The sequence below is a fragment of the Argopecten irradians genome, chromosome 7, assembly GCF_041381155.1.
Source record: "Argopecten irradians isolate NY chromosome 7, Ai_NY, whole genome shotgun sequence".
NCBI lineage: Eukaryota > Metazoa > Mollusca > Bivalvia > Pectinida > Pectinidae > Argopecten > Argopecten irradians.
Window position 1 is genome coordinate 32,669,895 of NC_091140.1, and position 25,425 is coordinate 32,695,319.

General features: G+C 34.0%; 1 protein-coding gene across 2 annotated transcripts in view; it reads left to right on the forward strand.

Moving 5' to 3' along the window:
* The window catches only part of LOC138328185 (serine/threonine-protein phosphatase with EF-hands pef-1-like), a 79,691-nt gene that overhangs the window by 38,978 nt on the left and 15,288 nt on the right, over positions 1 to 25,425 (forward strand). For both annotated transcript variants that reach the window (XM_069274866.1, XM_069274867.1), the window contains 3 exons: positions 12,846 to 12,973; positions 14,030 to 14,138; positions 18,116 to 18,270. In XM_069274866.1, coding sequence (XP_069130967.1) covers positions 12,846 to 12,973; positions 14,030 to 14,138; positions 18,116 to 18,270 — 392 coding nt within the window. The remainder of the gene's footprint in view (positions 1 to 12,845; positions 12,974 to 14,029; positions 14,139 to 18,115; positions 18,271 to 25,425) is intronic.

A 25,425-nucleotide genomic window follows, 5' to 3' on the forward strand; every position in this document is an offset into this window, starting at 1 on the left:
ACATGGATTTCTACAATGAAATACTAATCAGTATAATAGGATTTTGTTTTGGGTAAAGGCCAAAGAGAAAAAAATTGAGGATTTTGAAAATTTCAAGAGATGCGCAGGCCAATAGGCCTTATGAGCATGGTTAAAGTTTTTTCATAATTATTCAATTTCAGTTTTCCTTGACAAATGACATTTATTTCTGCATTGGTGTAGGATTATAAATTTTGTTATAGGGATGGCAATCATTTTAAGAGAGAAAACACAAGATTTGGAGGGTTACTTAAGACCACCAGATATGAGTTAATTGCTGTTATCAAACAAGTCCTAATTACTGTCTTTTAATTGTTGATACAAAATAAATAAGTTACAGGATGATGATTTTGTTGTTATAAAATAAGCCAAAATCAGCAAATTGTTCTTTATTTAAAAAAATCTTATGTTAACAAATCATCCATGTTCAGCATCAATTCCATGATCAAATAAAAAAAAATTATTGAATTAAATCCTTTCTTTAGATAGAACTTAAAGGAGAATGAGTCTGTAAATATCATAGAAATGTTTGCTTCACTGAATCTTGTTCTAAAAATTGCATCATTACTCTGTAAATACTGCCGCCGACATTCATTCGCAGCTACTTAATTTTGTGATTCCCATTTCAAAAAACGTTTGCACTTAGTAATATTTGCAAATTGAAATATTGAATGGAAATTCCCATCAATATAAAGGATGTACATATCAATTAGCAGAGACAGACTTTTGCTAATGTGCTTTGATTGCAAAAGCGAAAGTAAATTGAACATGAAAGAAAGCTTTTTAAAGGCACGAAAATAAATATTGCTTTAATTATTGTTATGTATGAAAACTCAAATAGCTATATTACTGAAAAATAAACATATTTTTTCTCTCTCCCAAAGATGAGATCCATTCATAGTACATTAAATTAAGTAACAAAACGATATATATTATCATCTCTATTCATGATAAATAATTGTTCTGTCTTTTTCAATCAATTTTCTTTTCATGAAAGTCACACTGTAGCTTAATGGATTGTTCATATCAAAAAGTCTTTTACATTTACAAACAGAGATTAAAAAAGCCTAACTTTATGTACTTCATTTTGTCAGGCTTTAATGTCAACTCAGTCTGGCACGATAACATTTGCGATCTTCATTATTAAAATATCGTCTGACAATCTTCTTTCTGACAGCTATCCCTAAAAGAGAGTATAAATTGTGTACTTTTGTGTACTGTTGATCTGTAATGTACAAGTCATACGGACTATGTTTTATCATACAGAGTTATCTGCCCTTTTGAGCAGTAGGGCTGGGTATTGGAAGGTCTAAAACGATACGATACATATTGACAATACACTGAAACAATACACGATATGTATTGACAATACAGTGGACCTCTTGTTCAAATTCAGCTGACCATTGTGTTTTGAATATTGAGACAATAACAGACAATTTTGATAAAACATTCTATAACTTGGAAAAAATCTACCAAACATTTGATTCGAGTTATCATCTGTGTTAATTAATTTCTGTCAATTTGTATTCTTAGTTATGAAAAGGCATTTATAATCCATCTTGGTGACACAGATGCTTTAAACACTTCCTTTTGATTGAAATGCTCTTACTTGAATAATGTTATCGAATAAATTTTGTTTGGAATTTCCTATTTCTATAAAGAAAACAGTAGGTTGAGTTGTTAAAACGATAAAGCGATATACAGCATGTTTGCGTGTCGATATTCGATACGCTGCGGAAAACCGATACATATTGTATATCAATATATTGATCCAGCCCTATTGAGCAGTTGTCTATAGTTACGTTTTGTGAGAGTACTGTGATGAAATAATGTGAGACATTGATGTAATTTTGTCATATTTAGGATAACTGTTACCTCACAAGTGAAGATCATTCTACTGAGTAACAAATGAACTAATTTAACCTTGCATGCATGAATTGGTCTTTGCTCACTGTCAAGTAATTTGAAGTACTGTATAGCTTTTTAATGGGTAGTTTGTTGTTGTTATAACCATAGTGTTTACTAAAATCCTCATTTTCTTAACAACAGTGAAATATAATATATAGTGGCAAAAAATTTACAAAAAATTGGTGAACCACGAAATTTAACCTTTGCAAATATGCCTTGTGAAGGAAAAAAACTGCAAAATATTGACTCATCAAATTTGAAATGCTTTAAGTACAGTATTGACATCTCTATGTGGATGTTAAAGCAAAAAATGTCAAATATGCGTAATAAGTGAAAAATGCAAAAAGTTTGCATGGAATGACTTTTTAGTTTCTTAGGTCAAAGGTCAAGGTCATACTTTCTAAAGATAGAAACTTTTACTAAAACAGAAAAAAAAGTTTGCTTGGGATGGATTTTTAGGCTCTTTGATAAAATATGAAGGTTACCATTGTAAGAAATAGTACTAAACTTCTTCTTTGTGTGATAATTTGAGTTTCTGTTGACACCTCCATGTCTATGGAATTTTTTGTCGCTGTTTTGGACTTCTCATAAATGGATCTGCTCCTTGCTAAACAGCTCCCAATATTTGATGTATTTTTGGGTGAATTTTTTGCGGTTCTAAGCTTTAAATCTTCAATCCATCGATTTTAAAATGAGACAAGTAAGCCAGTCAGGCATAATTAATTTAGGCCTGAATCTGTAGCCAGAACTAACATTGATACCAACGCCTCGTTCTTAATAGTCTTACTTAGCAGTGCAGCCATGCTTCCCGAATTAGCAAGGTTTGGGAAAATAAATAGATTAGTTAGCGACAGATTTTGTAAGGAGGTGCAATGCCCTTATAGGAAAGTCTTTTCCATCGTCTTGTACCTCAGATCTAGAGTTTTATTACACTCTGGAGAGCAGATACTAATTGTTATGTTACGTGTTAGTCAGAGTTTGGTAACAATTCAGGGAAAAAGACATACAATCGTTTTATACCAGCTCTTCCTATCAAAACATTAAGGAGCTGAATTTTTATAATGTGACAACTATAACAGTAGACATGTCATGCCATTCTTTTTACTTTTGATGATAAGGAAAAGTATGTCTGGTAATAAGCCTAGGATTAATGATAAACACATGATTGATAATAAGTTCATGTTTCGTAATAACTGTAAATGATGCTTGATTTTTCTCTGGGTATTCTGGGTTTCCTCCACCAACAAACCTGGCACGTCTTTAAATTATCCTGTAGATGTATACTCATGAAACCAAAAAAACTAAGATTGGTAGTAATAAGTCTAGGAATAAGCCTGGGTCTTGCACTAAATCAATGACTGGTAATTTTAAGAAGACCAAGATTGGTAATAAGCCCATGTGATAGCCCATGTCTTGTAAATAATCAATGTCTAGTAATTTTAATGATCCTCTAAAGATTGGTTGTAAGTCCATATCTGGGAATAAGTTCATAATAATAATAATAACAAACTACATATGTATATCTATTGAGGATGGGTTTACATGTTAAGCCAAAGGCTTATCTACCACATGGTCCTCAGCCCTTGTCTGGTAATAAACCAATTTCTGGTAATAAGCCCATGTCTGGTAATAAGCCCATGTCTTGTAATATGCCCATGTCTGGTCATAAGCCCATGTCTGGTAATAAGCCCATGTCTGCTTATAAGCCCATGTACGGTGATAAGCCCTTGTCTGGTAATAAGCCCATGGTTAATAATAAACCTATGCCTACTTATAAGCCTTGCTTGTATACAGAAATAACAAAATCTTACATTTATTTTGTAGAGAAAGTAAAAACTCTTGTATTAACTATATAGATGAAGTACAAATTGTCATATTTTAAACTCTCTTGAAGATCCACACTTTAGGTGAAACAAACTGCCAGGTTAGAATGTTGTAAAACATTAATATTTCCTTTGCTTTCTTTGATATTTAAAGATGCTACACTGCTGACAAATGGTATTTTTTCACTATCAAAAACAGGAGCAGACAATTTAGTATACTTTACACCATTACCACCATTGAAAAGTTTGAGCTTCTAATTTAAAAATATGAGAAATAATTAATTGCATCCCGAAGAAATTCTGTAGCACTATATCCTATATAGAATGAAGTACTGATTGTACTTACACCAAAGGCAAGATAAATTATTTTATATTATTTTTTGTGTTAGTTAGACATATATATACGCGATTAAACACCAATTATTGTTCAAATGATGAATGTCATTTATGCTCTGTCGGCAGTGGAGCATCTTTAACACCGTAGAAATATATTCCTCTATATCAGTATACAGAAGAGCTGAGACTCTTCTTTTAGATTTTCTGGCCGTTAAATCAAAGTGTGACAGCATTAAGGAGATGTATTATGACATATGGTACTATTGGAGTGTTATTGTATTTATTGAGTTGTGTAAGCATGGCATCCATTCCTGTACGATGGATTTATGATGACCTTCTCTATCACAGTCAGAGGTGGATGGACGGTCAGTAATTGACCATCATTGACCATCAGCGAAACCTTCATGTGTGTCAATAAATGAAGATAAATCAATATCTATGTATTATCAAATACACCGATTCATCCTCATGATAGGTTCTCATAATATCTATGATATATAGCTATATATATGTGATTCATTGATGTAACATTAATTGTAATTTTCTGGATAATTAATTCAGGATACTGAATGATGTAACGTCTGCAGGATGCAAATGTTTGAAATGTTAATTGGGCACTAAAAAGTAATCCAAGACTAGGGACTTAATTCTGCCCCTTCTGTAAGTGACCTCTTTGATAAATTTTATCTACTCTATATGATATCATGCAACTGTTGTGCAGAAACTACCATTGTTTTCTTTGGTTGCTATGGAAACACAAATATAAAAACAATGCAATTTGTTAAATGCGTTAGTGGAATAATTGTTATAAAATGAATAATTGTTATTTCTAATCATGAAATAATTTGTAAAATAATCAATGAAAGTTCAAAACCACAACATGATCTACAGTTTACCAGTTCCTGTCTCTGCCTGGTGTAATACAGTGGATGGGAGTACCCATAATACCCTATCAAAATGGTGGGACAAAGTCAAATTAAATTGCTTTTCAATTTCTTAAATAGAGCTTCAATAGATTTGAGTAATTTAAGCGTGGAACATGAAATAATTGATGCGATAGCACTCAGCTCCCTGGAGATTTTCACATGAGTTACGCAACAATAATAATAATAAAAATCAGAATGCAGTGCTCTGCATTAAACATTGAAAGAAAGAAGAAAAAAAATGAAATAATACATTATCATGTTTGTACAGAACAAATTACCATAAACACCAAATTCCCATGACTCAATGTTGGCACATTTGGATAATGTAGTATCGTGAAAATAGAGTTTTCTGGATACAAGAGTTGTCTGTACATAAATCTGTCCCAGAGTTCATTGCAGTCTCCTGATTTTTTCTCCTTAAACAGCTCATGGTATTTGCAAGGTTCTTAAAAAACATAATTTGGATGCATGATTAATTCTTTCATCTGTATTTAAATGTTTTTTGGTGTTACATACTTATAAACGACTGTGGTTAAAAAATTTGAGTATTTACATACAATTTACCAACTGCTCCATTAAGTTTATCATCTCATTAACTTCACAAAGTAAGAGGTTAATCCTTATATTAACAATATTTTCTTTAAAGTATAAAATCAACCAGAACATCAGATACAATCATTTACCGTTTGTTATTTGCCGTCAAAATATATGTCATGTTTAACCGTGCACAACTAGCCATTCAGAAAAAAACGCACCGTTGAATGACAGCTTCATCTGCCCTTTTTTTCATGACGTCACAAAAAATAGTTCTTATATTTCAGTTATTTTATTCAGGTCAAATAGCAATAACACATTCAAAATATTAATTCTGTTAAATTGTATGTCTTGTACATGTGTTATTTGTAAACATTGACATATCAATTTGTGGAATGTCAAAGGAAGTCCGCCAATATTTACATGCATCCATACGCACCGAATCGGGTCACGTTCTGTACTCAAGTTATTGGGAAATATTGATACAGAAACAGTGGCAATTGTAAATATTCAATATTAAGCAAACAATATAGATTATTTACAAGATATAAATACTAGATACTACTTGTGTAAATTGTCATGATTTGCATATGACATCAGTCTTATCGCAAACGATTGCCGTGACGTCCTATCTACAAGGAGTACTAAACAATCATTGTGAAGTAATATTTTGCTAAACATTGTCAACAGATGGCCAGTCCATGATGAACTGTTGACAGAGATCTGAACGAGGGACCACATTGAACCCTGGCAGATATTGTTTTTTATAGATATTACTTGTTAGCTGACTTCAGCAGATATTACTCTTCATAGATATTACTTGTTAGCTGACTTCAGCAGATATTACTCTCCATAGATATCACTTGTTAGCTGACTTTAGCTACTTGAGCCACATCATGTGATTCAGTATTGCTTGATTGTGCCATACACAAACTAGGATAGAACTTGAAAGGTATTTTTTGCCTGTTGGTATTTAGGCGACTTTTACAGGTGTTAAGGGTGGGAGCTTCAACTACAGAATGTGGTGAAGAGTTCCACAAGTCCACCATTCGCTGGCTAAATATGCCTTGGTATTACAGTACCTGCTCTGTTTCTTAAAGAGTTTCCTATATACCTTTTCGGTTGATTGGCACTAATATATATTGTATCTTAGCACTAAGAAGATGAAATTTTGTCTCATCTGATATTCGTAACTGGTAAAGTTAATTTCATTATTATTTTATTAAAGTTAAATTGCCTGTAAAGGTGTCAGTTCCGTCACCAATGCCTGGTGATACAGAGAACTTCACGAAAGGTGAGTTACTTGGAAATGATTATATGTGTGTGTATTCTATATCACAACAGTATAATTATATACCAAGGTAATGCTATACACATATATTTACAATTGTTTATTACTTTATACTATCACCACAGTCTATTAAATCCTATCAAATTATCATATACAATAATATTTAGCATGCATGTGTATCGATCCTTTAACATTTGTAAAGTTGCCTCCCTTGAATCAAATAAGCAATGTTTACCAAGTGTCTTTTCCTAATATAAGTACAGTTGTGTTGTACATTGTATTTCCTTTTGTGAACTGATGTTGATTGTAACATTATTGGTCTTGTGGGAAAAAAATAATAAAGAAAGGACTTTATATGGTTTTGAGCCTTTTTGGCCCCCAAATCGGTCAATTTATTAAAGCTGTAATTTAGAATTTAAATTGTTGTATTCAAACTTTGAAGTACATCCTTGATTAAATTGTAATGAAAGTTCTCTAATGTTGCAGCTTTAGTTGCCATGGTTACCATCCAAAATATGCATAGATTATGAAAATGTGGAAATTGTGACAATTTTTGGTTTTGCTTTGTTTTGTCTAAGAAACTATAAAGCGCATCCTTGAACAAACTTAATATTTACTGAGAATATGTATGCACTTCTGATACATATGAATTTTGCTTAACGATGTGCTCTATGGGTTCTTAGACAAACATTTAGTAAAAAGCCCCAAATTGCCAAAATTTTCACATTTTCATAATTTATGCAAATTTTGGATGGTTACCATGGCAACTACACCTGCAAAATAGGAAAACAGTCATTACAGTTGAATAAGGGATTTTCTTAATACCGTATTCGACCCAATAAGCGCCCAGGGCGCTTAAGAAATTAATAAAAATGAAAAGGTGCTAATAAGTTGAAATTATTGCAAATCTATACCGTTTTATGTAATTTTGGTCCTTATTTATGCATGGGCAATTGAAATTGAGGCCTCAAAAAGGGAGAGTGGCGCTTATAGGGACATGGGGGCTTATTGGGTCGAATACGGTATGTCATATACAACAATTTAATCACTAGATAACGATTTTGAAAATTTGATCCATACATAGTCCTTTGAAACTTTGTTCACAAGCTAATGATTTTACTCAAAAGAATATCATTACATGCAAAGTTTAAATTTCTGTTACTGGACTTTATCAAATTTGTGGGTTTGAAGTGTAGTCTAGAATATCCTTGATTTTTAGCATTACATTGATTTACTGAACTATTAATATGTTGTTTCTTTTGATGATTATACCATCAAAGCAATAAGTTTTTCATATTATGTTGCCATAGATACAAAGAACTTTAGAATTGATGTGTAAAGTTAAATATTAAGATAATTTACAATTGTGCTAAATACAACAAGTTCACTTAATTTGAAGCAAAAACTTTCAACAGTGAGAAATGACCTTGAACCCTGAACAACCTTCACCTTGGAGTTGTATAACAGAAAAGTCATGCTGATGAAAACCATTGAAGAGTCCTGACATTATTTAGTTACGGCATCTGTCTTATTTGAGGAACAGATTGAAACTACATGTATAGATGTCTGTGTTAATCCAGTATGGGAAAAAAATGTGTTTTCATTTCTTTGTCAAATCAGATGAGACAAATCTGAAATTACCAACATAAAAACCAGTCGTGATTGTAACAAAAAGCAAATGGGTACCATAAATAAATTTGTTCGCAGCAAAGTAGTGCTTCTTTGATCTGAATTACTTGGATTAACATTTTCTTTGTAAACAAGTTATTTTCTCTCCTACAACTATAAAAGCCGTTTTCATTAGTATTTCAAGTCTTAATCATGATTTATTGAGATTACGTCAATGATTTATAGTGTAATATTTATTTCATTAACTTAAATTTGAATCTTAGAGAAGCAATTAAAAGAAAACAAGACAAATAGATGTGATTCTTTCTGATACAACTTGGTCAACATGGTCCAATGGTAGAATATCAGACACTGTAGCCAAGAGGTTGAGGGCTACTGGTAGAATATCAGACACTGTAGCCAAGAGGTTGAGGACTACTGGTAGAATATCAGACACTGTAGCCTAGATATGGAGGGCTACTGGTAGAATATCAGACCAGAGATGAAGGCTACTGGTAGAATATCAGACACTGTAGCCCAGAGATGGAGGACTAGTGGTAGAATATCAGACACTGTAGCCAAGAGGTTGAGGGCTACTGGTAGAATATCAGACACTGTAGCCCAGATATGGAGGGCTACTGGTAGAATATCAGACACTGTAGCCAAGAGGTTGAGGGCTACTGGTAGAATATCAGACACTGTAGCCCAGAGATGGAGGACTACTGGTAGAATATCAGACACTGTAGCCCAGAGATGGAGTATGATAGTATATATACTGTTCAAAAATCAAAACAAGATTTATCAATAGTTTGTCTACAGAAATGAAACCAGACACAATTAAGCTTTGATAATTATAATTTGGTTGTTGGCTTAAATTATTTCATAATTTTAATTTTCAATAGAAATTGCCTTTAACATAGAGCATAAAACTAGGAAGAATGAACTACATGTAATTAAAATATGGACATGTTTGCCCAGATTTACAAATGACCGAAAGCCATAATGTTTAGCAATCTATAATTTATGATATTTGCTTACCGGTATGTCCTTGAAAGTTTTGTTTGAATGTTTCATCAGCCGATTTATTTGTAAATTTTAGATATAACAATTATATACATGACATTTTAGTTGCCGTTTTAGGAAACTTGATGTATTCATACATTATCATTAATAATTACAGGCAAATTAGATGGTACACAGTCATTGAATCCTGGTTTAATGGTGTATAATTTGAAAATAAATATCATAAAAAACCCAATAATGTTTTGGTTTGTCCTTGCGTTACAGATGGTTTGAAAACTTCTGATTGATATATTGGGCCTCCATTGTTTGTGGTGATTTAGAAAGCCACCAGCTATAATCACCAGGCCTGGGCCGAATGATGCATTAATGCATCACGGAAGTGGTTGCTTTTTCTGCACGTTTTTCCAGCAAATATACATCGATAATAATATCCCCAGTTAATTCCCTTATAAATGAGGTAATATTTGGTAATAAATAAAGAAATTCAGCAGGTTGTAAAACATTGTCTATTTACGTATTTGTTTTGAACTTCTGCTCACGGGAACTTCCGGTCAGACGGGACGACTAAACAACTGATTCCTGGAAAAAATGTTACCAAACAAATTAACAGTCTGTGTAAATAAAGCTGGAATCATTCATTGAATTATAACAATATATGTCATTAATTGACAATCAGTTCACGTTCTACACCCTTACAATGTTAAAACATGTACAAAAACTAATACTACAAAATTACGGTGCAATCGCAATCACGTTATCGGCGATGAAGTGTCTGCCCGCTGTTACTTCTCGTACAGTCGGTACAGTACTTGTACAATACTTCAAGAGCATGTGACCTAAAACTCCTTCAATGTTTTATTTTGTTGTTTATTGTGTATCTTTTGATAGTTTAAATATGAGCATTTTGGGATTTTGACAAACAAAAGAATTAATCGTGTTCGTGTATTCTGGTTTTAGTACCATTACCAGTGCGGCTTGGCCTGCGGAGAATGAATGAGGCCAGAGGGGGGTTTTCACGCCGCAAAATGTTTTAAAAAATGTTTACCTATGATAGGTGATAAAATTACTTCAGAAAGATATAGTTAGGTCAATCTTTATTTTTTATGGGCCATGAAATTGACCGATCACCAGGTAGTATGCATGTATAGCCATGCCTCATGTTCACAAACACATATTGTACCTACCATATTCAATGTCATAGTGAACACAATACAGAATGCAAAGTGGTACCTGGGCCATTTCATTGACAGCTGGCGATCCTTCAGTTGGGGAGCGGGTCGGCACACAGTGTTGCCCAGGTCCTTCTTATCCTGTCATGCCTTGTCCTGTCCCACTCACTTCTAATCCTTATGTCCCTTTGTCCTGTCCCGTCCCACCCTATTTTCAATCTGTCCCATTTGTGGTAGCTTTTCCTGTCCCACAGTTTTCCTGCCCCATCCTGTCCTGTCACACTAGCTCCACCCTCCTCCCACCCCGTTTCACCCTATCCCACTCTGTCCCATCCTGTCCTACCTTGTACCATCATGTCCTGTTCCACTCACTCCCTTCTCCTTCCACCTTGTCCCATCCTGTCCCACTGACTCCTTCTCCTCCCACCCTGACCCACCCTGACCCACCCTGTCCCATCCTGATTTCATATAGAGGTAGTGAAATTTACATTTAATGTACAGGTATTTCCATCAAACTTTAATATCATATTTGATAAGTTAGGTAATTAACCAGTTGTTTCTGGCTTCTAAAGTAAATGTGAAAGTCATTGTGAAAGTATATATGCCATCTCTCTAACGACTTCATTTTGAAATGGTTTGTGATGATATGTTTTTGTTATGAGTATGATCATGACTCTTACATACAGACTGAGTTACAGGATGTTAAGGCAAAAATCTCAAAGCCATCATTACTGAGGTACATATCAAAATGTCTCATATGCATCAAATCACTTCAATGTTAAATGATCCTAATTAAACACCTTGTACTGGTCATACAGGTGTGAGTTGCGGGATAATTACAGGTGATAAAGGAAATTGAGATTAAACCATTTTTTTTCCTGATTCTTATTACAGCATCACGTGTGTTGCTAATAAGGACGTTCAATGTGGTAGAGCGATAAAATCGGTGAACTGGGAAAATCTCTAAACCAAACGAATGCGCTTTCATATTTGTTGAAATTAACTGAAAATATCAAATCACATTTCTTTAAGTGAAAATCATGTTTCCATGACAACCTTTTATTCCTATTATCAACACGTCAACACAATCAATACTTCTGTTAAGGAAACATCAAAATTCAGTAAAATATCAAAACTGAAGTGGTTTTCGGGAATTTTTTTTTATTTCTACATGATTCCAGGGAAATAATATGATTTAAAATTGTACCTGTCTGTCCACATTACCTGTATTCTCACACAATATTAATCACATTATAGTCACAAAAATGTAGCACTTGTTGTGTCTTTTACCCATTCACCCCTGACATTTTATAATGGACTGGTCTAGTCTTTGATTTAGAAGAGTCTAAATGTATCTTCAGGGGTGGCTGAGTTAAGAATGCTTTAAGGATACCATCCTGGTATAGCATCCGTTGTTCAGATATTCTGTCAACCAACTATTGTTCGCTGTGACTTATTTTCGTATCTTAATGCCTAACAAATTTTTCACAGCGGTTTGATTTCATGATTTCAGATCTTTTGGTTTTACTGTATTTTTGCTAAGAGCAATTTCACGGTATCTGCATGTTTGAGAAACTAGCGAAATTTAATAGCACACAAAAATAAGTTTGTTTGCAGTAGTTATTAAATAAAGATTGTGTATTTCAAGATTTCATATTTTAGCATTAGCGCTGCCTGTCAAGAAGTATTTTTTCAGAATTTTGCTAATGTCATTAACAGTGAAACCAGCTGATCATCATGTGTGGCTATATTTACATATTTTGTGGACTTAGGAAATTGTAAATATTGATCACTCATAGAAGTCCATACCATAAAATCAAATCCCAATGAAACCAATGCTTGGTATAAAAAACATGGAATTATGTTGCCACAAAAATTGGTTGGGTTACTATAACTATTGTAATGTTGTATTATAGTCAATTATTGAAACTCAATATTTAAAGTTGTTACAACCAAAAGATGCAGGTGAATTGAGCAGAACATCTGTCAAATTGTATGATTATCTCCCCTTGTTTATTATTTCCCACCCCTCATCTTCCTTGATGGAGTAATATTTCTTTCCTATTTCATCAAAAACAAATCTTATCTCCCCTTCTTTGTCAGAACCATTTTTCTATTGTGACAATTTTCGCTGATGACTGGGGGTAATTTAATATTTATATTATTTTATTAAACTGCTTTCAACTTTTGCCTTTTTGAACTGTTTCAGTGATTCGCTCAGCCATTTTGATACAAAAATGGTACCGTCGGTATATGGCACGTCTGGAGATGCGACGAAGATGTACGTGGAATATATTTCAGTCCATCGAGTATTCCGGAGAACAGAACCAGCTCAAGGTCAGTTTTAATTCCTGTGTTAATTGGTTTATGATAATATCATTTATGACCAAGTTATGGATAAAGCATTACTGTCAATATATGCTATAATGCATAAGTTTGCCTAGGTTGCCCTGAATTGTATTTTCATTACGAACCATATGTGGAAGAATGTTTCGCTATTGAGTCTTTGCGGAAATGCACGTCATTTCATCAAATCTTTACTTATACATTCATCATTTTGCACTTTCTGACAACCGCATTATGTAAAAACACAACTCAGTTAATTTGTTATGCTAATTTTGCAGGCATGCAACATTATCAGGCAATGTGATCGTTAAGAAGCATTGCTTATAAATCAGAGGATTCAGAATGATTCGTTTAGAGTCAGTCAAGATGATAGATGCAGCATTTACCTAATGATAACAATAAATCAAACAATAGATTAATGAAGAGATGTCATTTATAGCAGGTTTGGATGAAGCTGTTTAACCATACATGTAGAATGGTATAAAGAGGTGTGAGGAATACTAAACACAAATTGGTAACTTTAATTGTGGTCAAGTTTAAGTTTAATTTAAAGATGCTCCACCGCTGACAAATGGTATTTTTTCACTATCAAAAACAGGAGTAGACGATTTAGTATTTTTCTTCAGTTATAAAAGTTACTTACTTTACACCATTACCACCATTGAAAAGTTTGTGCTTCTAATTTTACTTCAAGTTAAAAATATGAAAAATAATTAATTGCATCCCGAAAAAATTCCGTGTCACTATATCCTATATGGAATGAAGTACTGATTGCGCATGCACCGAAGGCTAAATAAATTATTTTATATTATTTTTTGTGCTAATTAGACATATGAATACACGATTAAACACCAATTATTGTTCAAATGATGAATATCATTTATGCTTTGTCGGCGGTGGAGCATCTTTAATCCACAGATCTTGAGTAAGTTAAATACATCTCAGCAATTTAGGTAAACTTTGCAGGAGTACTCAATTTTCATTTTTTGTTTTTGTTTTTTTTTTGTAATAAATTCATTTTCTGACATTCCTTTTTACTCTCTTCAGCTTTACAACTTCTTCACCGACATGTTGAAACAGATGACACCAGACAAAACTGGTCAGCCAAAAATCTTACGGGCTTTGTCGGACAGCAGCAGACGGCCAATTAACTGTGGTCAGTATGTATACTGTAACTTTGTCCACAGATTTTGATTGTTAACATTAATTTCAAGCATTGGTGTAAATGTTTAAAACTGACATAAGTTCCTACATGTGTTGCTCAGATATCAAGAAATTCTCAGAGATCATACTTCTAAAAGGTCTATTGGGACCAGCTAAGGGAGATAATTCACATTTGTATGTTCATATCATTATACATATACTGGTGGTTACCAACATGTTCTGCTTGAATACATTACATACTTGCCAACCTTTCCTGTTTTGGACGGAGACTCCCAATTTTGAACCCCCATTTTAGGCCATTTTAGACAAAGCATATTCATGTATATACGCTCGAGCTCTCTCCAAATGAATACATGCATGCATTTCTATTTATGCCTGAAACTATTTCATAAGTTACTTTAAATAGATATCATCTTATGATAGTGAAGAGTTGTCTACCCTTGTTTTGTCAATAATATTCTGAACTCTTTCAACTATATATGTTCACAATAAAGTTAAAACCATTCAGAATCACGGCATATTGGACAAGGAATAAAAGTATTGCTTGCTTTAGATTCACTTTGAGAATTAAAAAAAAATGTTTTGCTAAAAAGTTTGACAGCAGATTTGCAAAGAGATTAAATGAATTTTTATGTTGAATTTAAGAATAGAAGACTTTATTATTGATTGAAATGTTATTATCATTATTTTGAATAATCATGTTACTGTCGTAATTGATGGATTCAAGAGGAAGAGGAAGTTAGCAGATCATTCATGGAAATATTCTGTAGTCATGATTACATTCACTCAAGCAAAATATTCAAGAAGGAGGAAAAAAAAAGAGAAAAAAAAATCCCTAAAAAATAAAAACAACACAGTTGGTCCTCTTGGAACTCCATATGTAAATGAGGTGTTAAGCGTTAATCATAGCCATTTGTCCAGAGTTATGAAGGATCTGTCCTTCAGCCTTTGGACAGTCTGAACCATTCCTAATCAGCAAGAGTTCCACAGACTGATTCAGGCTTATATCATACTGAAGGGTGCACAACCTGAAGTTTATTCTTAATAAATGGAAACTCGGGTCACATAAGATTTCTTTTTTTTTTTTTAATTATATATCTAGAGTTTACCTCACTTTCACTTTATAGAGAAGGACATCCATGAAATGAAATTTACACTTCATATGTTATATAATATGTTTTTGTATATATCCTTTCATATCCTTGAATGACATCAGACATCTACTGTTATTTTTATCTTGAATCTGCTGTCGCATCAACAAGTCAACAGTTAATAAAAGTACACCACCTTAATCAAATTCCCCAGCCAACGCTTACAGCATTTTGTAATCTTATAAACAGAGCTGTGTTTGATTTGAATCGTGTCTGGACTCAGCTCCTCAGGCATTGTTCATTATTAAGTAACATCTTACTAGATTTATGTCGGTAACCTCATAAACTACTGTATCGAGGATGTGTCTTAGCCTCGTAAAATTGTTAGCACAGAAAAACGCTTTGACAGACAAGTCATTGAACACTTCGTTTTTATTTTCCACATGCTTGCAGACTGTCTGAAGTGACGGGAGCTGTTTAGGAATACAATACAAATAACCTATGCAGCCTCTTTTATTTGATCTACATCGTAAATCACATTCGATACAGTCCTAAATCTTCTTTTGACAGAGAAGTAACGTCGCTGTTAATGTGACGTGTAATATATTTTGGTTTAATTTTTCTTTTCATGTTCTAATTTTTGTTTGAAGAATTCCCTTTCAGTCCAGAGGAGAACTTTACCCTTATTATATGCTAGCAATATGGTTTCCAACTGTGACCAACTCTTGCCGCCTTCGGCAAAGAGATTGTTCCATATTGTATGCAATTATCGGCTAGATTCATTCCAACCAGCATCTGACGATCGAATCAGAAAACCTAGAATTCCTGATGATAATCTAAATCATATTTATCTACAGCAAGCTGTGACGTCTATATGAGCCTAAATATGTCAACAAAATTGATTTATGAACATAATTGGACATTTTTTACATCATAAGTAACTTTAGGACTTGGCTGTCATCTTTACTACATAATCACAATTCTGAAATTTTTACTTCATTTAAGAAAGTTAAGATTGGGATAAAAAGTATTCTATTTTGCACCTAATTATTTTCTTCAATTGAAGAAATAGAATAATACAGGTGCTGATTTAGAACTTATTCTTCATATTCTTCTAATTCATGTATTTGTTTTTCCACTTCATTATCTGAGTGACAAAGACTGTATTAAATTCGCTTGAGCTATGATTCTGTTTACATGGCACATCTAATATATATGTGAATAGTGTGCTAATTCAAGATTGTGCTAATTCAAGATTGTGCTAATTTAAGATTGTATCAATAACCCCTTAGAGCCCTAAACTTTGAGTGCACTAATTATAAGTACACGTACATAAATAGATAAAAAATCTGCAGAATAGGTTTCTCATTAATGCCAGTAACAAATTTATCATTTTCAAAATCATCTACCGGTAATACCTTAAGGAGACTATTAACATGCCATATATAAGTTCAGATATACAATTATTTCATACCCAGCTGTACTGTTAAAAAAAAAAAAATCTTCAGCATAAATTGACACATCTACCCTTGCTGATAAGAAATTTTTTAGCTCAAGGATGAAAAAGCACAGGATTTGAAGGTTAAAAAGTAAGATTTCTGATACTAACCTTCCCTAGAACATTGTATGGTGTACCTCATCTTTAGAAGCACATTAATGGAGTCTGCCATAGCTACTTCATCTGTATAAATACCACCTGCTTTTAATCTTAGCTTATGGAGCAAATTTCAACCCATTTTGACCTTTATACAAAAGAACACCTGGCTATTATGGCCATTTTTGTTTTGTCCCTTTGATGGTCTTTTTAGACAGGACTATATTCATATACAATGTGCATAGTTGATCTCTATAGAAAACTTTTTATATGGGAAAACCTGTTTAATGCGCAATCAGACTTTTCCGAAATCCTGTCAAATCCAACACAGTACCATATTTTTGTGAACAACTATAGTCAACAACTGACTTTTCTGACACCCTGTGTAATCCAACCAAAAGAGTCAGTTCTTCCATAGACTGGTTCTCTTCCCTTAGTTCTCTACTCTCCGCCAGGCTGCGCTCCGCTCACTATGGACCGGTAGCGGGTAACCATGATGATTTTTCTGATTGGTCAATCTACATATCCGGTTCGCTGGCATCACTTTTTTTAGACGTGGGAAACCCCTTTACGCACAAAGCAACAGATCTTAAACTAAAGAATAGAAAATTTATTTGAACGATACAAAAACAAAAGTATATTAGGTTTTCAGTTTTGAAATTATTTCGTGCGAACAGAGTTTAGGGTGCTCATAGGAACAACTTTAATGACGTTATTTCTCTTAACGGAAGTAGCCGTCTCCATGATGACATATCATGCGCAGAAATGATGGGCACTCTGGAGTAGGAATTCTCACTCAAGATGGTTACTCGCTACCGGTCCTCAGTGAAGCGTACGCAAGGGAGGTAACTGAGGCGGGAACCAGTCTAGTTCTTCCATAGTGTCAGATTACACAGGTTTCACTGTATATGATCCTTACGTATTTTATAAAGGTGGTCTTTACAGAAGCGAGATTTTAAATTTAGATTAAAATTAAAATTAGAAGTGACCTATGACCTCTATAGCCAGAAAACTTTGATATTTCATGTAGGTAGAACTTTGGTTCTGTTGATTTGAAAGCAACAAAAGCACACAGAAAGTCAACAAGATATCATTTTTAATAGTAACAGTTCTGGTAGATTGCTAATGACCTGAAGGTAGCTGCGTCAATCTCTAGTTTCTGACTAGTGTTCAGAGGTCCTGGGTATGAACCCTGAGCTGACTGTATATTTTCAAACTTATCTCACCGTATACTTTAAGTGACTTTTTCTGAGTTTTTGTCAGCATTTTGGTTGTGTTTTGTAGATGTGAGAACGTTGGAAGCAGAAGACGCTGGTCTACTACTGATCAGTAACCCTAACGATATAGAGGTCAGCTCCCATTACTCCGGTATACACCTCACATTTCCTCTCAACCAATCACAGCTCCAGGATCTCATACAGTCTTTCAAAACAAAGAAGGTAAACAGCTTTTTAAGGACTTTGATTTCAGTTAAACCTACATATGTATAATTGTTTTGGATCGGGTAAGTTGACAAACTCAGATTTGGCTGTGCATTTTCCTGCTCCTACTCGGCAAAGGACAAATGTTAGCTGAATGGTAAGGTGTGTGACATTGTATTGCTAGCCCTTTGACCTCAGGGTTGATATTAGGACCATGATAGTCATGTGGTTAAAGGGACAATTCAGTCTACGAATACATTAAAATTTACATCGGAAACAAACCAGTTCTAATGGAAATTAATTTATTTGATTTTACTGTGATATGCCAAAAAAGCACACTGTAGTAAAATGTATGTGAAATGTTCAAACTCGCTTACTGTCCGCCATTACACATAGTGGTCGGTTGTCTTGTATGCAAAATCATGGCCCTTGTGAGTGTGTTAAAGAAAGTTTTGTCTAGAACTTCTCCAATCGCTCTTACAGTAGTGTGTTTACCTTATTAGATGCATGGTCTTGTCAAAACATAATTTCATCAACTCAGTGGTTATGTACTGCATTTGTTTAATGTGCATGACTTACGTAACAGGCTCGGATATGGATACAGCGTACATGTTGTACCTGCTTAATCGTATTGGATTTGGAATTTTTACGTTATCAAACAAAATACTTAACCAATAACAATGTCATGGAGTTTGTCAATATTTCTTGTTTAATGTTTCATAAGGAATGTAGAAAAATACATTTATGTCATATTTTGCTCCGTGGTTATGTAACAGAATTAGCCTCACTGAATTGTCCCTTTAAGGTATTCTAATTGAAAGGGGAAATAAAATGGTGTTCTGACATATAACCACCAGCCATCCAGTCCTCTTTGTTTCGTATCCAAATTCTAAGTGGGACAGTTGCCAGGTACTGACCTGAAGTGGTATTTCTCTGGGTACTTTGGCTTTCTTCCATCACTTAAACCTGTGTGGCACAAAAAGTCCTGGCTGTAAATAAGTCATAAAAACAAAAAGCAAGCCAGATTATCCAAAACTAATTATTTTATTGATTTCAGCTTTAACAGACCATTTTATGCAGAAATAAAACTGATTATAAATTTAGGTTTAAACAATTTTTCAAGAGAGATATCACCTGTTTTTGATGTGAAATTCTGACTCATAGAATACTCTCCAGACACAGATTCCGTATGAGATCAGGAAATCGTTTATTTGCTAAATGGTTCTTTTTTTCTGAAATCAAATAATTGAGGATGAAATCTAAGAATTGAGGCTGAAATCCAATTGTATCAAATGTAATTGACTTCCCCACATGGTACCATTGTACACTCAGATGGCTTGATTTACTTGCTACGATAATAGGACTCAAGGAAAAGGAGAAAAAATCTGCTATACGGTTTCTCAATTTACAGATAACAGAAAAAGAAACTGTTCTATTCTTATTGCTATTCTGTGAAGTAAGCAAAAGTGGGGGATTTTCATGTTTTCTGGCACCAAATCAAATCAATATGTTCCAATTTAGATATGTAGAAACAGGTGGCCGCAGGGCCGAGGGGTTCGGTATAGTTGTCGTACAGAGTAGCGGACATGTGACTGTCGAAGAATAATTACTGCAATGTCACAAGTCTGTTTGATTGAGAAGAAACAGATCAATGAATTTTCCAGACTTGATCCTTTCTTCATCATTCGGAGAAATTACATTACAAATGAAGACAGTATTTGATCCAACGACAGCTCAATCACTGTTTGTAGTGACATATCCGGACCACGCCAACATTCAAGATTTCTTTGTTATTGAAAGTCGAATAACTAAAATAAAATTACCGTAAAATATCTTTTTTCTTCAAATATTGTAAACTTATTTTAATTGGTGATGACTGAATTTCACCGCAATTTAAATGTGCAATTTTAAGTCTTTTAAATGAATTTTAGATTGAAATTTTTTTTTACGTCAATTTATTTTTATGAATTTTAATCGGCTACAAAATTTAATTAAACATATAAAATATCGATGAAAAGTATTCCATTCTGCTTTTTATTCGTTTTATAAAGTGTTTAATCCTTTGGGGTTTATTTAAATGTCAACAGTTTCTCAAAAATGTACCAAACCATTTGTTTTCAAAATTTCTGTTGGAAAGGAAGTAGTTTCTCAAAAATGTACCAAACCATTTGTTTTCAAAATTTCTGTTGGAAAGGAAGTAAAAATTAAATATTTGTTCATAGCTTCTCAAGAGATTTGAATAATTTGCCTTCAATTTTCTTTCTTATTGAATTTCCCAGAGGAAGTCAGGCCTCAATTCAAGGAGTCTCCCACGGTTACTCTTAACACAATTCTTGATCAATCAATCAATGATATATTTCTCCATTTTATAAAAATTTTGAATGAATTTCAAAAAAAAAAAAAAAGAAGAAGAAGAAGAAGACTTTTTGACCTGATTGTCGTGCATTGCTCATTGCATGTAGGTGATACAAGTATAGTTCCAAGCTTTTTAAAGACCCTAGAGGAAGGTCACGATAACTGAGAAGTTGACACGTGTCAACATATTACCACCAGCCCTCCTCCTCTAGATCACAAATTTGAATCCCACAGGTAGCAGTGGTTTTTCTCCAAGTACTCTGGCTCTCCATCACCTCCTACACCTGGCACACCCTTAAATGACCCTTGGTGTTAATGTGACGTTAATCCAGACAAACCACTAACCTCTAACGGAACCAGAAACAGTTAATTGGAAAGGGACGCATGAATACATGGAACTAAAATAAGTATCGTCTGTCAGAACACTAAAGATTTAACAGGATGGGTCAATACGGTGTGAAATAATGATGGCGAGGCTGTGTGAGGGATCTCAGTAATGACCGGAGTCTGCCGTCACATCACTGTACGAGATTAACGAACAATCTACATTAACTCTGTGCTTGATCACTTATATTTGTCATACCAAAAGGCCAACGTGATTGGTTTGTGCGTAAATTGTTAGCTTTGGCACGGACATCTAAACCAATGATGTGTATAGCGAGGCTTAATTCTGTAACTGGAAGTTTTTAACCTTGATTATGGACAAAGCCAGGATTTAGTTTACTGACCCTTGCGTACCTATTTCTATGTAAATTGTAGGTTTTATGTGAATCATTGGTCTACCCAAAGGTAAAATTCCTTCTGTGCATTTATTCAGTTGACATGTTTAAGGACTAGAGAGCTCACATGCAGCCATGTTGTTCATCATATTGATATTTTATATCTGCGAAAGTGCTATTAGAGGCAGCTAATAATTAACATGTATAGCAAGACTTCTGTAATATCTTGAGGTATATCTTTTTCTATATTTGTTATTTCAATTACGTTGTGAAGTCTATAGACGTGGTCCTGTGAACAATGATAGATGTTAGCAAATCACTTAATTACAACTAATTATCTTTTTGTATGTACAGTGGAACTCGGTTAATACGAACTCAAAGGGACTGAGGTAAAACTTAAAGTTATCCGAGTGTTCGAATTAAGCGAGTTCTCATGTCTACTGACTATCTCTTTACTTGGTATATATATAGACTAGTTTCATGCCGTAAAACGATGTAAACAAGAAAAATGTCAAAATAGCCGATGGTAGTTGCAAAATTATAACAGGAATACCTAGATATATATTTTGAAATGCCGTTCTACGTCAGATTTATGAAAAAGAAATCGGCATTTTTAGTGTCCAAAAAATATCATTTGGAGTAATAAGAACATTTTATGCATGATTTTTGTCATTCTGACCCAAAATTTACTTCGTATTATCTAAGTTCTTTGAGTTTTCCGAATTTGAATTATTTGAGTTCTTTAAACAAAGATAAAGAGGGAATTCGGCCGGGACCGTCAAAGTACTTGATATTAAGCCAGGTTGTCAAATTATCCGAGTTCGTATCAACCAAGTTTCACTGTGCATGTAAATTATTATGCCGGTGTCCTATAAAATTTTGATCCCATAGAATACTTACCCGGATGATATTTAATGCATAAAATATACCCGGGTCAATATTTTATGCATAAAATATTGACCCCCCCTATAAAATATTGATCCCCCCTTTATGCAGTATAATTATTGATATGCAATTGTAGTCCTGAGAAGTAATATCATCAGTACCTATGGTTTGCTCAGGTAATACACAAGGTGTCACACTTACCTGTAAGTGTGGGGATGATCCCTGGGCTATATGATTAGCTATAGTGTATATACCTTTATGACTTTACACTGCCTATCTATGCATGCATGTATACCCCTGTTACCCATGTACCATTATATAAAGGTGATAAGTTAGATGTATAGAATAATTATTATATTTTTCTTTTTTACTATATTTTGTGCATATATATTTGATTAGTTGTCTCTAACAACACTTTTACAGTTATCCAATTTTCATCCTGACAACATGACTATGTGCCAGCTCTTTTGTCCCAAAGGTAGAATGTCAAGACTATTGTATCTCCATTGAAGAAGAGTTCTTAATTAATCTCTGCTGAGCAATCAGTTGTTGTAAACTTCAAAGTATCACTCCTGTCACTTCAAGTGTGATATTGAAACCCAAAGTAATTACCAACATCACTTGATGCACCAGTTGTATACATATACATGTACACAAGATCTCGCTGGTATCAATGCCTTCAGATAAGACTTGGATTCCCAGTCATTCTATATAAATTATCAACACATTAGCTGGCTATCTAGTGATGAGTATCTGCTTGCCATGTTATCAGAAATACAGATTGTACTTATTAAACCTGGGTCAGGGTTCACGCCAGCATTTGCTAATGACGCATTTTGCAAAAAAAATTTTTTGTTCAATTGCGATAAAATTATGACTTAGGCAATATTTTGGCTCCATAAAAAATCTTATATGGCAGAAGAAATTTCAAATTTTCAAAATCTGAATTTTAAAAAAATCTGTGCAATATATTACTACCGTATTTTCCGGGCAATAAGCCACACCTGTTTATAAGCCGCAGAGGCCTTTTTAACGATTTTTTCAGATTTTGTTCCCTCTTTATCTTTGTTTAAAGAGTTCGCCAAAAATACCAATTTTCTTTTTCATAAATCTGCTGTAGAATAGCATTTCAAAATAGGTATCTCGGTTTTATTGTTATAATTTTGCAACTACCAGCAACGATTTTGACATCTCTCTTGTTCGCATCATTTTACGACATGGAACTAGTCTATATATATATATACCAAGTAAAGGGATCGTGTATCCATCTCAAACATAATTATTTTCATCTTTAATATATTTTCATTGCACATTTTATCTTTTAAACACTTTTACAGGGATTTGTTTGATGTATAACCTTACAAAACTGGCTAGTAAAACTTACGGTTTTCACATGTGAATCACGACGTAATAATGCAAAAACTTCGTCAGATTTGGGTTTTTCGTCCACAGATAAGCCGCACTGGTGTATAAGCCGAACTCGGACTCTCGATTTTTAGGGAAAAAGTCACTGCTTATACCCTAGAAAATACGGTACATAAAATGCACTAATAAATCACCCAACTTTTTTTCTGTCCAAACTTTTGTAGAGACCGCAGAACCAAATGATTTCGCTATATACAATATATTAACGTTTGCCACTGTCCAGGTTAAATGGAGTTTTCAAGTCTGGTCACCTGTCACTAATTTTGAAGAATGGCATCTTGCATACCTGTGAATAAAAAGAAATTAAGATCTACCATCTTGCTAAACTTTTATGTGGGGGGTGCCATCTTATGTTGAATTCCGCGCCAAAAATTGACCAAAATATTCATGAAATTCCAATATTGATTACCTCCCCCTGTCAGACACACACTTGACAGAATTTTAAAATTTCTTTATATATTTTACATCTACATATATTGCCCAACCCACACATTAAACATTTGAAACTGATGCGCCCTGAATACCCAATCAGCAGGCTCCGAAACATTCACCTCTCTATGAAATCTTGTGCCCAAAAGGGGATTTCCAGGAATCTATTTTTGGTTTGATTCTGCGGTCCCTTGTAAGACACTATGTTAACAGCAGTTTTAAGTAAAATTAGAAGCTCTAAATTTTCAATCATATAATCACTGTGGTGTACCCGATCTGGAGTGGACACTTCAAGATGGCGGGCGGTTCATAACGAAAAAGGTAGGTATCGGATACAAAGTGAGGTTTCTGCAGAAATAAGGAGCCGAGTTTTCCATAGCATGGCTAGATTTTGAGATAATTTGACAAGGAACACGCACTTCCATTCCTCTGGATCCATCATTATGTTTTATGGTTGCCCAGTCCACTCCGTATCCAAAAAGTATACTCCGTAACCAAAATTTCGAGTCCATTCTGTGATTAAAAGATCGTAGATTTTCAGGGTCCACTCCATGTCAATGCGAAATTGTTTAAACATCGATAACTAATTAATAAGTTGACCAAATGAGTTGTGCTTTGGCAGAATTAAGTAGAAACGCCATTTTGTGATATACGTGATGAAACATTCGGTATATAAGCATCAAAACGTCCGAAAATCGCATGTTTACAATGATTGTTACGATTCGATTTTTAAATCGCATCTTACGCCTACTTCTGAGCAGTGATACAACCATAAAACGTAATGATAGATCCAGAGGAATGGATGTGTTTGTTCCTTGTCAAATTCGCTCAAAATCTTGCTGTGCTATGGATAAACGGCTCCATATTTCTGCAGAAACCTCACTTTGTAATCGACACCTACCTTTTTGTTATGAACTGGCTGCCATCTGGAAGTGTCCACTCCAGATCGGGTACACTACAGTGATAATGGTGTAAAGTAAGTAACTTTTGTAACTGAAGAAAAATACTAAATCATCTGCTCCTGTTTTTGAGAAAAAAAAACATTTGCCAGCGGTAGAACATTGATTATACAAGATAGAAATTGAATGAAAAAATTGTATGCAGGCTTTTGAAAAGGTACAGAAACTAGACATTGCAGGTGCTGACAACTCCTAGGAATAAGAGTTTTTGACTTCATCAGTTTCAGAGGGCTGACTTCTGCATAGATAACATTTTATAAGTAGTCATGCTGGGTTCATGACAACTGGTATTGTAGGCTATAGATTAATACAGTTTGCTACTTGGGAAACTATTGCCAACTTGGGCTACTTGGGAAACAGCTGTCTACTTTGGAAACAATTTTCTTCTTGGAAAATAGTTG